Source organism: Pogona vitticeps, chromosome 1, assembly GCF_051106095.1.
Source record: "Pogona vitticeps strain Pit_001003342236 chromosome 1, PviZW2.1, whole genome shotgun sequence".
Lineage (NCBI taxonomy): Eukaryota > Metazoa > Chordata > Lepidosauria > Squamata > Agamidae > Pogona > Pogona vitticeps.
In genome coordinates this window covers 107,932,619-107,950,228 of record NC_135783.1, presented here as the reverse complement: position 1 = coordinate 107,950,228, position 17,610 = coordinate 107,932,619, and the positions used below count along the sequence as shown (strand labels likewise).

Here is a 17,610-nt window from a genome sequence, read left to right as displayed (position 1 = left end):
TATGTGGGGCACCACTGTATATTCATTCTTACAGTTAAGAAAATCAAAGTGATGAGATAATAGTGAGGAGACTCCAACCAGTAACCAGCTCTGGCTTTACGACATTATAAAGGATTCAAAAAAAGATGTGTGCCCTACATAGATAAGGAAAGGATTCTTGAAAGAGACTCGACAAACATGCACACACAATATTTGATATAAAGACAGCAAAGGAAATAAAAATATTGTGCATCAAGTTACCTCATGTATATTCCAATTTCATGAAGGCAGCAAATGAAGAGAATTTTTCTTTTCTTTTTACATAAGGCTGATCTTTTATTATGGCCATTAAAGACAAACAAGACATACTATGTCTTGGCCCATCAAAGACAAACAAGCTTAAGCTCCGATCAGTGCCAGCTGATCAAAACAAGCTATGATCAACAGGATGCACACTGCAAGAAACATGTTTAGGAAAGTAAGTGACTTTGATATAACCAAACTAGGAATGTACAATCTCCTCATAATCCATCATCCTTCAAAATCACGTTGATGCAAGTAGGACATTTCTCAAAATATTTCTTTTCCAAGGTTGAAGGCATGTTGCATCAGCAATAAAGCTCCTCAGCAACTTCATACAGGATAACACAAATAAAATGGAACTCAAAGTGTTACAATCTTTGTCAAAAGAGCTAAGTGAGCATGAACTTCGTACATCTGTTGAAATCAGTAGCTTTTATGAACCTCTCTGTAAAATCTCTACTTGCATTCTCTGCTAAGGCCTGAGTGTTGTTTGATTCTTCTACAAATTGCTTTATTGCCCTGGAATATGTTCAGCAAATTAGATACCAGCCAAATATTATAAAACAATTTTCTTTATCTTTTGTCCTAAGTGTAAGTTTTTCCCTGGCTGTATTGAGATTCTACGTCAGACTGGATTCTGTGTCACAATAACTGTATTTGTCTGTGTATAAGACTATACTTTTGTCTAAAATCTTTAGACTAAAAGTTGAGGGTCGTCTTATACAGGGAAGTAAGCTGAGGAGAGAACAAAAACAAGTGGAGGGGAAAGCAGGGATCAAAGCGATCCTGCAGTGCTTTGATCCCTTTCCCCCTACACTTGCTTAGCCCCACTTATTTTTCTTAATTCTGGCTTAGAATAGTGGGGGGCGTCTCATACACAGAAAAATATGGTACATGTTCTGTTGATGCCCCTGCTATTTTCAGGAATCTTTTCATAGCTTCTGTCACAAACTCTAATGCATAAAAAGCCCCACCACGGTATATTTATGGGATATGTATTCTGTTGAAGGGATTATGCTGAGGAGGCTGACCAACCACAATTTTGAGATTCTAAGTCTTTGATCTTTCCTCTGTCTCAAGAGATTATGACACAAATTATATATTTTGTGGAACCAAATCTACTTCTTTAGACACACCAATACAAATATACAGTATGTCCCCTATAGCTATACATAACTCCATGAAAAGGTAAGGATTAAGATAATAGACAAAGCAATGATGGTTTGCTAACACACTAATAGGACTATCTAGTTATTAATTACTTGAATTAGCAGATATTGACCAGAATGAATTGTGGTTTGGAGGAGACTCTTGAGAGTCCCCTGGACTGCAAGGGGAACAAACCTATCCATTCTGAAGGAAATCAACCCTGAGTGCTCGCTGGAAGGACAGATCTGGAAGCTGAGGCTCCAATACTTTGGCCATCTCATGAGAAGAGAAGACTCCCTGGAAAAGACCCTGAGGTTGGGAAAATGTGAAGGCAAGAGGAGAAGGGGATGACAGAGGACGAGATGGCCGGACAGTGTCGTCAAAACTACCAACATGAATCTCCGGGAGGCAGTGGAAGACAGGAGGGCCTGGCGTGCTCTGGTCCATGGGGTCACGAAGAGTCAGACACAACTTAATGACTAAACAACAAAACACCAGAATGACAGGAATGGTAAGAGCTGTACCTGTGAAAAGTGTCCAAGTTTGTAAATAAGTACAATTTAATTCAGAAAGCTGGGTTATTAATTTATGTAGTGCACTAAAAAGCCTTGTACTCTATATACAGTGGTGCCTCGCAAGACGATTGCCTCGCAGGACAATTAATCTACAAGACGATCGGTTTTTACGATCCCTGTTGTGCTTCGCAAGACGGTTTTTCCTATGGACGATTTTTGCAAGACAATGTTTTGGTCTATGCTTCACAAGACTTTTTTTTTAAAACCGATGCTTCACAAGATGTTTTTTTCCCCATTTGTTCAAAACCTCTTCAGCCACCCCCACTCAGAAGCCTCCCACAGTTCTACCACTGTGCCAGAAGGCCTCCAAACCAGCACCAGAGGCTGCTCACTGTGGCAGCTGTACTGGACCTTGCTGCTCTGCCATCTGAGCTGCTGGCTTTCCAGGATCTGCCTCCTGGAAAGCCAGCAGGGCCAATGGCTGCAAATTAGCATAAGGTATTAGCATATATATTAGCATATATGCTAATACCTGTGCACTAGAGGATTGTCGGGGGAACACCCAGCCAATGATGGGGGTCCTGCAGGGCACCCCAAAACACTGAGAAGCTCTCTTGGCCTCTGGCGAGACTGGGGCTGTGCAGCCCTGTTCTGAACGGGAGGTGCAGCCAGGAGGTCAACATGCCTTGGGGGGCAGGGGACAGGAGGTGCAAGGGCCACTCCAACTCATACCTTGCAGGGGAAATATCATGGTCATGAAAGTGGTTTTCTCAGGGTGAGGCTCATCCATTGCACTTCAGGTGTCCTGATCCCTGTGATTTCCCCAAATGTGGGGAACTCAACTGCATAATTTGTGGTAGTGCAGGATTGCATTTGTGTTTTCCCTGGCCTTTCTAGAATCCTTTTGATTTCTTTTTCCCTCATCAGGACTTACTGCAAAGGCAGCAAGTCCTGGTGATGTCTTGTATTACATTCTCTCTCTTTTTCTCCCCAGTGGCAAAGGATCAGGGCAGAAGGAGTCACCATGATCAGGAGCCGGGGGGCTGCTTTGACTCCTTTCACCCTCTTTCTTTGCTGCTGGAGAGAGAAAGAGGGGGAAGGCCACCTAGGACCCACTGCATTTCCAAAGGCAGCGCAGGTGAGGGGATTGCTTTTCCCCAATACGGTAGATTTCAATGCATTCCTATGGGGAACCGTGTTTCGCAAGACTGTTTTCTATGGACAATTTTCACAAGACAGTGATTTTTTCCCCATTGGAACACATTAAATAGATTTCAATGCATTCCAATGGGGAACCACGTTTCGCAAGACAATGTTTTCACAAGACAGTGATTTCCGTGGAACAAATTAAAATCATCTTGCGAGGCACCACTGTACATCCTTTGTCAACAATAGTTTCAACACATGTACTATAATTACTGCTGGTGATTAGCATTACTAGCCTATGATGAGACATCATGGTTTAGTCTGTTTTTTAATTGGCCATATGCTCACCAAGCAACACAAAAATTATTTCAATTTTGCACTTCTTTTGTGTCTTTTTTGCATTTTAGATAGGAAGGGACATGAAAGAAGTTCCAAAACACTCTGCCCTCCCCTTTTTGGATGAAAGTTTAAATTCAGAAGAAAAAGAGTTAAGCCCTTCTCCACACATGCCAATTTCCTAGTGCAAGCTGTCCATCAAAGCTATCAGTTTCAGAAAGGAAAACATATATACAGTTAACAACAGCTTCAAGGAAATGCATTATGTCGATGTCTATTCTTACATACCAGCTTCCGTTAAGATTCCTATTTTGGAACAAGTGAAATCAAAAACATGATATGTGGATATCAGCTTATTTGATGGAAGTTCACTGGTGGTTGTACTGCCTGTGGGAGAAACTAGTGTACCACAGCTAAGCTTTCAGTAAAAGGCAACATGAAATTTTACACCTTTGGTACATGTATCATGAAATGTAGGGTAGAACACTCCACGTTTATATATTATCAGCCAAATATCAATGAACCTAACCGTTCCTTTTTCAGTAGCAAATGGGGGGGGGGGGGAGAAGGGTCACAAATTATTCACAGTAGTGTAACAGTTTTGCAGTATATATGCTACACATTCAGGGCCAAATCCAGGATTATACAAGCAAACTTCCACTCACACAACAAAATTTTCCCTCCTGACTGCCTCTCCCCACATCCTTGAAATCGACTCTCTGGAGCAGATTGAGGCTGTAGTGAAAACACATTCTGACAGCAAATATCATTCTCTTGGCAGACAGACACTACTGGACACAACCCTTTCCATTTCACATGTTATTCATTATTCTCTGAAGATCAAACTGCATGCAATGTATAATTATATAGAAAAAAAGCAGTATGAAAACAGAAAAATAAGGTATCAGAAATGTGTTAATTGGATTAAGAAAGTACTAAAGGAGGTTGGGAGGATTAAGTGAAGGCATAAGTCCTTTGCTTAGTCCTCTCATGTCAGATTTGGGCTTTTGAACGACCTTTCTGTCTTCTTTCCGTTATCCTGACTGAAGGACTCTCTTTCCACCCAGCTTCCACATACCAGCCAAAGTTTCTGTAGCACATCCTTTACTCAAGTAGGACATGGTGCATTCCTGCCCCATAACTCTAAAAGCAGGAAACAGCACATTTATAGCCTATACTATATACTGTATATATAAAAATGGAAGACAAATGGGAAGAGTTTACGTACCCTTCTCCACCAACTCTTGTTATTTTTAGACGAAAATCCACCGAATTCAGACTGGGTGGCTTCCATTTCAAAATGTCATCACATCGTCCAGGCTTGTATTTCTTTAAAGAAAAATTAAGAAAAAAATAAACAAAACATAATTGCTTCTTTAAAGGCCAATATATGATGGCTTGAAAAGTATATCAGAATTCTAGGGCCATGCTACTACAACATCTCACACTCTTGGCTGCTACTTTAGCATAAAACAAGAAGTATTAGAACTCATATGCAAAGGAAGATGGTAGCATGCTGAAATACTGTAGATCTCCTTTTTGTAAGCAAGGTAAGATATGTACTATCTGTGACTCCTTAATCTGAAAGGGGACTGTGAGGGGTCTGGTTACACTGTATATAGTTGTAATCTACAAGGTTCAATTCAATAAAATGACAAGAGTCGCCCACCTCACCAATATCCATGAAGCTATCACTTAAACAAATTCCTGATGCATTCTGAATATGGATGCTTGTAACGTAATATAACAGGATATTAATTTCATAAATTTACTGAAGTATATACCTTTGAAAGATTACAACATAATCAAGACTCAACTTACTCTATCTTTTTAAAAAAGGATTAGCTACATTATAACAGCTATTAAAATTTAACAAAAGAAATTACAAAACTAATTTCAGATTTCTGCACTTTCATAGGATTAGTTCAAAATCTTGAAAAAAACACTATGCTCCCAAAAGGCTGTGGCAGTATGAAGTCCAATCATGCAGCCCTTTCACGGGTGCTTTAACCATCCATAAATACAGTGGTGCCCCGCTAGATGATTACCTCGCTAGACAATGAGTTTTTGTGGTAGACAATGAGTTTTTGCGATCGCTATAGCGCTTCACAAAACGGTGTTTCCTATGGGCGATTTCCGCTGGATGATGTTTTGGTCTGTGCTTCACACGGGTTTTTTTTCCCGGGACTGTTTTTCGCAAGATGACAATTTTGATAGCTGAGTCCCCGACTCGCAAAATGGGTATTTTCTGGACCGTTTTTCGCAAGACAGCGATTTTTGACAGCTGATCCGTGCTTCGCAAAACGATTTTCGCAAAATGACAATTTTCCCCATTAGAATGCATTAAACGGATTTCAATGCATTCCAATGGGGAACCGCATTTTGCAAGACGATGTTTTCGCAAAACAGCGATTTTCGCAGAACGAATTAACATCGTTTTGCGGGGCACCACTGTAGAGAGTTAAAGCAGCCACGAAAGGGCTGCACAGTCAAAGGGCTATGATCATGCAGCCCTTTCATTGCTTCTTTACTCCTCCATTTCCTAAGCCCCGAATGGAGGGGTAATGCAGCAATGACAGAGCTGCAGGATCAAAGGGCTGCGATCCTGCAGCCCTCTGATCACTTCCCCCTTACTACCGTATATAAGACAACTGTAAATTTTTTTATCTAAAGATTTTAGATAAAACTATCATCTTATACAAGGAAAAATACGATATATCAGAGAAAACCAAATGCCCCAGTGCAGCTTTGCAGCATGAGAAGATGAGCTAATTCGTATTCCTCTCACTATGTAGTCACAGCCTGAGACACGATGGAATCAGGAACTCTTTAGTTAACAACAATCTCCCCTAGCCAGATGACATTACTCCTCCCCCTGGTGCTCACACACCTCATGCTCCATGAGAATTACCTGGACAAGCCAGTGGATTGAAGCAGAAGGTCTTTAATTATTAAAAATCTCCCCCTGCCAGTGACCTCATATCTCTTACACAGCATGATTTCTCTTACAAAAATGTAAAAGCATTTTGTTCTTCCTACTAGGTATAGGCTGGACCTCGCCACACAAGAGAGTAAAGCTGGAGAACAATGTCATCACTGGAAGGAATCAGACGGATGGCTTATAACTAAACTGAATTAAACAAGCTATAGGTGAAAGCTATTGCTGTCTGTGAAACATCCATCCCTTAAGCACAGTTAAGTATATCAATGTCCTGTGGAATCAATGGTTAGGCACACCCAATTGTGCACAGTATCTGATCAACACTCTAAATTTACAGATTTGTATTGATTTCATTTCAGTCATGCTTTCCCTTTCTGTGGTGACACGGCAAGACAGTCTGTAAGTGCTGGACCACTTGAGCACCAACATATTTTTCCTTTTTTCAGTTTGCACTTTAACTTGATTGAACGTATGAGTTTAACTATAATGAGCTTTATTGGGTATGATCTCAAGATCTGGAGAGCTCTCAAAATAAATGTAAGGCCTGCTCCTCTTTATACACTCTCTTTGATTTTGGGTGCTGCACATGCTTACACGGTTACTGTTTTATGTGTGTTTTAATGGGTTTTTAAGATGTTTTAATGGATTTAATTAATTTTTAATACTATAATAGGTTTAATTTTTTTTAATACTACAATTTCTTGTGTTTCTAGTTGGCTTATTTGTTAATAATTTGTGAGCCATCTTGATTCCTTTCACTGAAAGAAAAGCAGAATACGAAGTGTCAAGTATGGAACATCCTCAACCTCAAATCCTTTGCTGCCTTCAGTATGCTGGTGCTGTTGTCTTCTGCCCAGACTCCTGATGTAAAGGTCTGCATTTGTTCTCAACTGATATGATCTGTTATCATTAATGAGAAGATTTAAAGGAAACAAATAAAGAGATCATAGTTTCCTTTGGAATGGGGGTGCGTTGAAGAATTAAAAAGGCATACTGTACTTGCTTGGGAGCTAATCCTACTGAAAACAGTGTGATTTCCTTCCAAGTAACCAATTTCTGGGACTATGATGGTAATGCAGTATAAATAAATTCTTCTCCAAATGTTTGTAAATTAATAATGTACTTCTCCCTTGCATTCTCTGAATTTAAGGAAAGAAAAAAAATTAAGGCACCACTGAGTTCAGTGCATAAGCTGGCTGGATATCTCAGTGAGCTAGGTATCTGGATACAGATTCAGAGTTTGGAAGTTCAATTTGTCACTGTGCATCTCAGAAAAGTCAGCTTGTGTGGCCTTGGGAAACCTGCAGAGCCCCGGGATGTCCTCAGAAGAAGGCAACAGTAAATTACTTCTGAGTACTCTCTACCTAGGGACGTGGTGGCATTGCAGGTAAAACCGCAAAAGCCTGTGTGCTGCAAGGTTGGAAGACCTGCAGTCGTAAGATCAAATCCACGTGACGGAGTGAGCTCCTGCTGTTTGTTTCAGCTCCTGCCAACCTAGCCGTTCAAAAGTATATCAAAATGCGAGTAGATAAATAGGTACCACCAAGGTGGGAAGGTAATGGCATTCCATGTCTAGTCACGCTGGCCATGTGACCACAGAAACTGTCTAAGGACAAACGCCGGCTCTATGGCTTGTAAACAGGGATGATCACCGCCCCCTAGAGTCGGACACAACTGGACTAAATGTCAAGGGAACATTTACCTTTTCCTTTGTTCTCTACCTAGAAAACCCTGAAAAGAGTAACCACAAGTTCAATGTGCCTTGTCCCCATATTAGGTAGGAATAGGATTGTACCCTTAGCCGATCAATCAAGTAAGACTTATTCAAGAGTTTTCAGATGAGTATACTGATGAACACACAAGTTCTGAAGCAAAAAGCATGCTATCTGTTCCGAACAAAGCAGAGAAAATACTTGGAAAAACATAGCTGTGGAAAGGTTTCCACTTCACATCACAGCTTTATGTAAAGCATGTTTTCACTGAATGCCATCTTAAAAAGCAGAAAACTCAAAACAAAATAAAAAAAGCCCAAGAGTGATACTTAAGAATGAAAACCACTGGAAAAACTTAGTATCAACTGAGGATACTAAGTGGCATCTCTCACTCCCAAAACCAACCATCACAAAAATTCAGCATATGACTACACATAATAACTCTTCAACTGAACAAACCAAACATGTCATCAATTTCTTGGTCTCCACATTTTAATGGCACAAGCTGAGGTAACTCAACTAGTGACAGCCCACACTGGATGTCTTCTGGCAGAACAGCAGAATCAGGAAAGGGTGGTCTCCTTTTAGTTCTCTAAGGATCCTCCAAAACTTGCTGTAGAAGGCAAGGAAAACTACCTGAGCCAGATTTTGGACAGTTCTGAGGAACAGAAAGGGAAAGGAACACATCCCTGTCATAGCTGCCCCAGTCCAACATTGGATTTAGGCCTATGAGAGCATTTTATAGCTAAGGAGGAAAGGAAACTGAATAGTTACAATGTGTATATACAACATAATGGTAACCCTTCAATAGCAGTATATTAACAAAATAACAGGAATATATACACATGAGTTAATAATGTTAATTTCTGAAACCATTTCTAGACTTGTCGTAGAAACAATTAAAACAGTGCTTTCTTGCCATGTATGAGAATCACTATTCTGCTCAGCTTATGATATTGACATAATAATTATACTGTATAGTGTCAGGTCAATTATAATTTATGGATACCCATACCATGGTATAAATGTATAAAGTACTCAAAAGTAGTTTACCAATCCCTTCTTCTGGTGATGTTTTGTGACTGTGCAGTTTCTCCAAGGCTACACAAGTAAGCTTTTCTCCTAGGAAGCACAGTAGGAATTGAACTCTTGATCCCTGGCTCTACATCCAGATACTCCAACTTACTGAACTATCCAGCGAGCTGCTTATGATAATAGATAGAAAGAGGGTGCCACCTTTCACCAACTGAAAATCTAATTATGTTTTTCACTGGCAGGCTTCTTCTAATCTTTGACAGGATGATGAAAGCCTATTTATTTCAGATATAACTATATTAAGCACTTCAGGACTGAACTTTCATTTTACTGGTTATCTGGAGTTGGTGGGAAATGATAGTGGGCAATGCTTCCTCTCTTCCCTGAGTCAACTATACACTGTGGTAAACATTAACTGACAGGAATCTGAAGAAGAAAGACTGTCTTTCTCACCAAATTTAATAAGTTTGAATGCTTCAAGGTTCAGCCTTTAATTAAACCCATCTAAATACTGTCAGCCATAAATATTCAAAAATATGACTTCTCATGTTTAATATAGCTTGAGGTGCCCTAGATTATTAAGCATTTTGGGAATGCTAAGAGATTAACAACCTTTCAAAATTTGCTTACAACCCATGTTAGTTGTACACTTTTGCCACCTGAACTACTGAATTCCTCTGTGCCCTTTTTAAATGGCTAATGGGAGGTTTAACACTCAACATGACATAAAATAATTAAAACCTGCTGCATGAATTATATTACTACAACATTACACTAGCTTATACCACTGAAATGTATAATGCTAAAATTTTTAAATACATGTATTCATTTTATTTAATGTACCAACAAAAAGGTTGAATAGTGATTGCCTGCTAGCCTTAACCTAGAAGGGGTGCTATCTAAATGGCAGGATTCTGATGCATCTTTTAAGGACAGTGGTTCCCAACCTTAGGTCCCCAGATGTTACTGGACTTAAACTCTCAGAAGACTTCACCACCAGCTGTACTGGCCAGGGTTTCTGGGAGTTGTAGTCCAAGAACATCTGGAGACCAAAGATAGGAACCAATGTTTTAGGATATAAACTTTACACAGACTCTATGACATAAAGTACTGGATAAGCCTGTCACTAACTGCTGCTCTTCTTGAACTGAAACTTACCCATACTCCTCTGTACATGCACATTACATGGGAAAATCAGTAAACATGGGAAAATCAGTAACAAAGCTGTGCTCTCAGGAACCTGGTCTGCCATTACTAATTTTTTCAATGACAAATCCTAAACAGATTCTAAAGAACCTCAGAACTCTCCAGAACATTGTCTGAAAACCAGTAATTGAGGTGAACCTAATCAAAGCACCAACAATACCTGAGCAACAGAAGGCATTACATATGAGAAGACATTCAATATTTTTCGTCATGAAATATGAATCTGTAGTGAGGCTAATGTTGTCAAAAAGTGCAGCTTCCCTCTCCCCATTATTTAAACATTATTGCTAGAATTTTGTTCATTCCTGGGCATTTCCAAAATGACTAATATTAGAGCAAGTGGCAGCTAAATGTTTTTGTCCATGCAATACACATCTTTAAAGTGTCTGAATTTTATGACAAAGCAAACTCATTTTACTGGAAAAACCGATAATAGCAAATAGGAGGGGATGTGTGAGTTCTGCTGAGAAGGGGTGCCTATTTGCAACAGTGTCTATATCTATCTACCAGTTGCTGCACCTCAGAGGAATTTAATTTTGTTAAGTCCAAAAATCAAAAATAAATCTATAGACAGTTGACAGAATGTAAAATCTAAGGATGCTTAACTGTTTTTGGCCTTACATTAATTTTTAGTAGCAGGGTACTGAATTTCCCAATGAGTTTTCAAATATATTCTTATTTATAGTTAAAACATGATGACATATCAAATTTTCCATTCAGATCTTGCTTGAATTTGCATCAACAGTTGTAAAAGGAGTTTCAGCATTTTATGACTTTGGCAGCTGCTGCCTAGGAAAACTAGTCAGGCAGAGGGCAAGGTCACGAAAGGTGGGGCCAGAGAGCCACCGGAGGTGAGACCAACTATCTCTGCTTTGTCTCCATCCCCCTATTGCCAAAACATGAGATGCATAAGGAAACAATGCTTGGCATGGAAATAAATTAGAGAAGAGACTTTTAGCCAGTTGCATGATCTCCTACTCCCCCTCCCCCACCCCTTTGAGTCATGCTTGGAGAAAAGATGCATGGCATTCATCTTCCTTTACAGCCACTAACCTCGGAAGCAAAACACTGGCTCCTGCACTGTAGGAAATGTTCAGGTTGCAGGAGGAGAAGCATATTGATAAAAATGGGCTGAATCCTAATGAGCCAAGTACCAAGGTGAAATGGGAAAGATGGTAATGGTGGGGAAGCCCCCACAAGCCAAAGGTTTGCAAACAAGATAAACTACATGAAAAGGCAACAGCACATTTGACTAAACTGCTTCAATAATAACATGATGTGTACTGTATTGGTAAGGTGTTGGACTCAGCTGTCCTCTGCTTTGGTCAATGAGCTGTTGCTATTGCACCTTGGAGCACAGTGGAGTATGTAAGAGGGTAATATGAAGAAAACTGAATACAGAAAAATGTTTCCATGTACCTTTTTCTGATCCCTCCTTGTATCAAAAGCAGATTCAGATATATCTTCTTTTTATTGGGAATGAAAAACTTTCACTGAGGTTTTCGTTCCCAATAAAAAAAAGACTAACATAACCAGAATTCCTCCTACTGCTCTCTCCCTGCCCCATCCCATGCCTGGTCCCAGTTCTGGCAGGTAGAGCCAGAAAGGAAACAGTTAATAAAAGGCTGCCAGCCAGCAATGGCTGGAGTTTCAGACAGTACAATAGTGCCTCGCAAGACGATGTTAATTCGTTCCGTGAAAATCGCTGTCTTGCGAAAACATCGTCTTGTGAAAAGCGGTTCCCCATTGGAATGCACTGAAATCTAATTAATGTGTTCCAGTGGGAAAATAGTCATTTTGCAAAAATCGTCCACAGAAAACATTGTCTTGCGAAACACGGTTCCCCGTTGGAATGCACTGAAATCTATTTAATGTGTTCCAATGGGAAAAATCGTCGTGTTGCGAAAATCGTCCATAGGAAACCATCGTCTTGTGATCGCAAAAACTAATCATCTTGCGGATTAATTGCCCCGCGAGGCAATCGTCTTGCGAGGAACCACTGTACATTTAAATGATACCTAGACAGCCACAGGTCCCTGACACTAAAGTCTCATTGCCCATGTCTGAGGAAGTGGACTTGTCTATGAAAGGTCACATTAAAATATAATAGTTAATCTGCAAGGTGCCACTACATTTTGGTCTTCTTTGTTTTTCTTTTGTTTTTGCCTGATATAGCTTTGTTCAGTATCTGATCCTCAATTCTGTTCCAGTGAGGTGTCAAATATTGCCCAAATACAGAAGCGCTGCAGGAATAGAAACTAGAATGGAAAGTTCACAGAACAGATTCTGCGCATGTATGAGATCTGCACACCCCAAGAAGTTAGAATTTGATACTACTTGTTCTGAGCATGCACAAATTACATACAAATTATGCTCAGAAACCTAAAAAGATGAGAGATTTGTTGGAGAGTTGGGAATGGGGGTGACTGTAAAAGAAGCAGTGGAGTAAATATCCAGAGTGAAAACAGAGTATTTATACTGTTTTTAGGGGTAGTTCACGAAGCCCTGTTGGGAATGGTCAATATATGAATGACTAAATCATAGAAACTATTCAGAAATTAAATGGTTCTCTCCAACATGTGAGCAGTGGGATACCTCCCCTCCCCTGTCCCATCGCTACTTGTCGGCTTTCCACATAGGCAAGAACCATAGAAAATCAGCATTCCAGCCCCATGAAGAGCTTACACATGAGCAGAAACATCTCTTCTGCAAACACTATTGCTCTACTTTCTGAGAAAATGATAACAGAGAGGAGAAGGCAATCTATCTATCTGTCAGTCTATTTATTTCTATGCCACCTCTATCCTACAGGGGACCCAAGGCAGCTCACATCAATTAGGTGCCTTCCTGCTCGTGTATTGAAGAAACATAGGTACCGTATTTTTCCATGTATAAGATGCCCCGATGTATAAGACGGCCCCCACTTTTCTAACCCCAAATCAGAAAATGTGATCGTTGCTTTCCCCTCCACTTGCTAAGCCCTGCAGGGCTTAGCAAGTGCCAGAGAAAGCGGCGATCAAAACGATCCTGCATACCTTTAATCCTGCACTCACCATAGAGCTCAGTTTCTTCTTCTCCCTCTATCTATCCCCTGCCCTACTCCTGGCTAACTCACAGGGTGATTCTAAATAAAAATATAAAACAGGTGAGTGTGGACTATGTACACTTCTCTGAGGAAGACTAGGACAAATATGAATTGAACAGTATGTACACAGAATTGCCCACACTGTTCTAGCAATGCTGAAGATTTATGACCTTCAATGAAAAAGAAACACACTAAAACAATCTACATCTGTTCTGATATGCTATGAAAAAATCAAGAGAATTTCTGACTCAAACAGCAATTGGTCTCCATGTGCTTGACAGCCAAATGACTCTAACACAGGTCCTGTGCTCCAGTTTTTCCTGTAAAGAAAACTCACTAATACAATACTCAATACACTCCATCATCTAAGCAATTTTCACATCACATTGCCAAGTCTCACACGTCTTAATTGCAGGATGTATCTGACATAAACACCTCTCTTTTCACACACCCTTTCCTATGCTACTAAGTTTAGACAAACAGTAATTTTTCAAGTTTGTCCTGTGGACAAGAACCAGCTAGAGAACACTCATTTCCTTCTTAGTGCACATGGCCTAAATCCAGTTGTAAATCCTGCGAGAGTTTGACACACTGAAATCAATAGAATTTGTTTGGTAAGCCCCATTTGTTGCACAGGCCAGCTATAGCTTGCCATAACACATGCATTTATATCTGCTTCATCAATAAATCTAGTTTGGCTTTTCAACATAGCTCTGAATGTTATTGATGAAAAGTATTCTCCAATGGAACTTAAAATTCTGTTAGAAAAACGATAGTGTCAGGAACCAGGAGAGAACAACCCTTTCTCTAGGGGCATATGGGCCACCAAGTATGGGAGGAGAGGGAATTGTAGGGGAGCAATCCAAACCTCAAGTTGATAGACATCTACTTCCAGTTTTGAAAAGTGGGTATCTGGAGGTGTTAAACCATCGAGCCCAGCCCTGTGACCTACTTTAAATACTTTGTGTAACCCCCAAACAGATGCGTGTAAAAAGAAGAGGGCTAAAGGTATTTTTCCAATTTTCAGCCCTCTGATGCACTTGCCCTAGGACCCAAACTTGAGGCTTGCTTCATATTAAAGTCTGATGACAAGAGATCAGGCAAAACAGGACTCCAGCACTATCCCCCACACACTAATTAATCTCCAAAGAGGTACTGATTTCCTGGACAACCACTTACCTCTTTTGATGTCAGAACCCTGCTGACTTCTGCAAGGCGTTTCCATATATCTCCATCTATGATAAAGCATATTAAAGCTTTATACCCCTGAAAATATTTCCTGAAATGGGAAACATAATTCCATAGCGGGAATATCATACCTGGAATCTGAAATTCCAGTAGTCTAATACATTAGAGTTGAAAAAGAGTTTGGACAAATCTTTTCTTTATTATATTATTTTATTATATTGTTACAAACAAACATTCTCCTTTATCTATATCTACAGAAGGGTAATAATCGATATGAGGAGAATGAGAGATCGCGTATGAAGCAAATTATTTTATCCCACTGGCTAAGTCATCACTGTTTGCCCAGTCCTGCAGAAAGATATAAAAGCTAAAAGGACTGAGTAGGGTGCACTCATTAATCTGTCCCGTTCCTCCTCCCCCCACCGGCACAAGGCCACTGCAAGATAAACTGCCTGATACATCTCCATCTATATTAAATGTTCCTGGGCATTTAGTTGGAGCTGGTGTGCATGAAGGAAACTCACAATTTAACCAGCAGTGCTGCCTACTGCCGTGCATTTCAAGAATCCCTGAACTTCTATCTTCTTACTGTCAACTCTAGCAAGGAAAATAAATTGCAGGGTGAACTGGGACTTCCAATTAGGATCATTATACACTGCAAACTTAACACAGAAAACAATTATCTTTTTCTTGTTTCAAATGTAATATTATTTGCTTGCCACAAAAACACACACAGTGTAATGGAGATACAACAGTAAACCTAACATAAAAATATTCACTATATTCACTATAACTGAAACTGGCCTTTAAATGAGTTATTTTTTAAAGAATGTCCCCCATTGTTCTTTCTCATGCCTTCAAATTACCTTGGGTTTGGGGAAATTTGTTATTGTTATTTTTTCAGTACAATACAAGGAAAGCTGGCAGATACAGCTTCCATGAACACATATCATTATTAAGGGATTTAAAGGAAAATGGAATAATGTATTCTCGAAGGCTTTCATGGCCGGGATCTGATGGTTGTTGTGGGTTTTTCGGGTTCTTTGGCCATGTTCTGAAGGTTGTTCTTCCTGACGTTTCACCAGTCTCTGTGGCCAGCATCTTCAGAGGACTGGAGTAGGAACATAATAGTCTCTCCATTATATATACATACATACATACATACATACACACACACACACAGTGGTGCCTCGCTTAGCGATCGCTCCATTGAGTGATGAAATCGCTTAGCGATAGGCGTTTTGGCCATCACCAGAGCGATCGCTTAGCGATGGCCCCTATGGGGAAAAATCACTTTGTGATGATCGTGGGGAAGTGATCATCGCAAAGCCCCCATTTTCGGCCAGCTGATCGGTGGTTCCAAAATGGCCGCCAGAAAACAAAATGGCCACCTGCTGTGTTGCCTCGCTTTAGAGGCACCGAAAAAGCGACGTATTTCCTGCACGGATTAATGTTGCTAAGCGAGGCACCACTATATATATATGAACTTGATGTGTCATTTATTCTATCATCAGGAAATAGATGTAACAAATCTAAATCTAAATTAAAATTTGCTTCAACAGTTTACAGTAAAAGAAGCCACAGATGTGAATGCATATGTTACATTTCCCTCCCTCTCTCAGGAGGGAGGACTATTCACTTAGATCTCTTTAGCAAGTTTGTTGTATTTCTCAAAGGGGGAAATTATCAGCAGCCATTTCAGTCTCTGTTTGAGCCACTGCCTCTGTTAATGTTACCCATGGGGGTGGAGCTCAGAGATTTGCTCATCACAGTTTGTTGGTAGATCCTAGAATATCAGACAACGAACAAATCAGATTAAAATAATTTATATTTTCAAATTTAATATTATATTCCAGTAACTGTAACATTCAAATTGAATTTCTCTACTTCATCAATTACAGAATAGTATATACATCTAAGATACCTATTAAAATGCACAAAAATTAGGGGATTCGAATAATCAGAGAATTGAATAACTGTGGCAAGCAAATAAGATTAAAACAGCTGGTAGATCCTTGCCCCTCCCTGGCAAAATAAATATTGCTGTAAGAGTTTTTGGCCATTTTATTCCATTTCCTTCTCATTTTTATACTCTCTCCCATCCTCTGATTGTGATTCTGCTCATGCTAACCAACATGCAACTATATTTGTAACTATAACTGCCAACCAGTGTGCATGATAAATGTCTGTGAATGACTGAACAGTGTACATTCAAAGACTGAGCACTAGTACAATTAGTATAGGGATTAAGAATGTAGAATACAGGGCTGAAAGTTAATTGGCTGGTGCAGTTGAGAGGAAGTTAATTTGTTTTCAGAGTCAGTCAGTAAGGGTCTAATGAAGAACCTGGTGGAGAGTTAATGAGAGAGTTTGCCTTGTGATAGACAGTTGAAAGAGATCTCATTGAGTGTGCTATGTAGAGAGTCTGTAAAAGTAGTTATTTTGAATATGAATATAAAGGAAAATTTCATTTTTACAACCTTTTTTCCCTTTCATTTTATGCACCCTAGAATCTACTTTTCCCATCCCACCATTCACCTGTTTTATGAATAAAACCCTTTTGTTTGTTCAGAACCAAACTTTCATTACTTAATTTTATGAGTAACTTCAAAGATATTAAGCAAAAACAAAAGAAATATAAAAAATAAAGACAACAATGTTGTAGCACCTCAGAGACATGAGCTTTCATTGACAAATCCACTTCCTCAGAAATAGCAACCACAACATTTTTCTCTTCGTTATTTTTTTTGTTTGTTTTTCTTTTGGTTCTGCCTGATATGCTAGCACAGATGAACATGGCGACCTCTTCTAAGACTTGACAATATTAGGCAGACTACAGTAAGAAACATGGCCTTTTTTTTACATGCTAATACCAGAGAGAGCAGAAGAGATTAACTACATGAGGGAAACCTTTTTAGTTAGTATCTGAATATGAAATAGATACTAGCTTGAGAAAAGGGGACTGTGTTTAGGCCACTGTAAAAGAGGCAATCCCAAATACTCGATGGAGGTTTT

The 17,610-nt window shown here is 39.6% G+C and overlaps 1 protein-coding gene and 1 non-coding gene across 2 annotated transcripts in view; one reads left to right on the top strand and one right to left on the bottom strand.

The window, feature by feature from the left end:
- RNGTT (RNA guanylyltransferase and 5'-phosphatase) overlaps nucleotides 1–17,610 on the bottom strand; it is a 169,229-nt gene that overhangs the window by 27,600 nt on the left and 124,019 nt on the right. The window contains exon 13 of the mRNA XM_020789179.3: nucleotides 4,657–4,757. Coding sequence (XP_020644838.3) covers nucleotides 4,657–4,757 — 101 coding nt within the window. The remainder of the gene's footprint in view (nucleotides 1–4,656; nucleotides 4,758–17,610) is intronic.
- LOC140703322 (U1 spliceosomal RNA) lies at nucleotides 2,671–2,831 on the top strand. Its single transcript, XR_012082761.2, has one exon. It is a non-coding gene; the product is annotated as a U1 spliceosomal RNA (small nuclear RNA).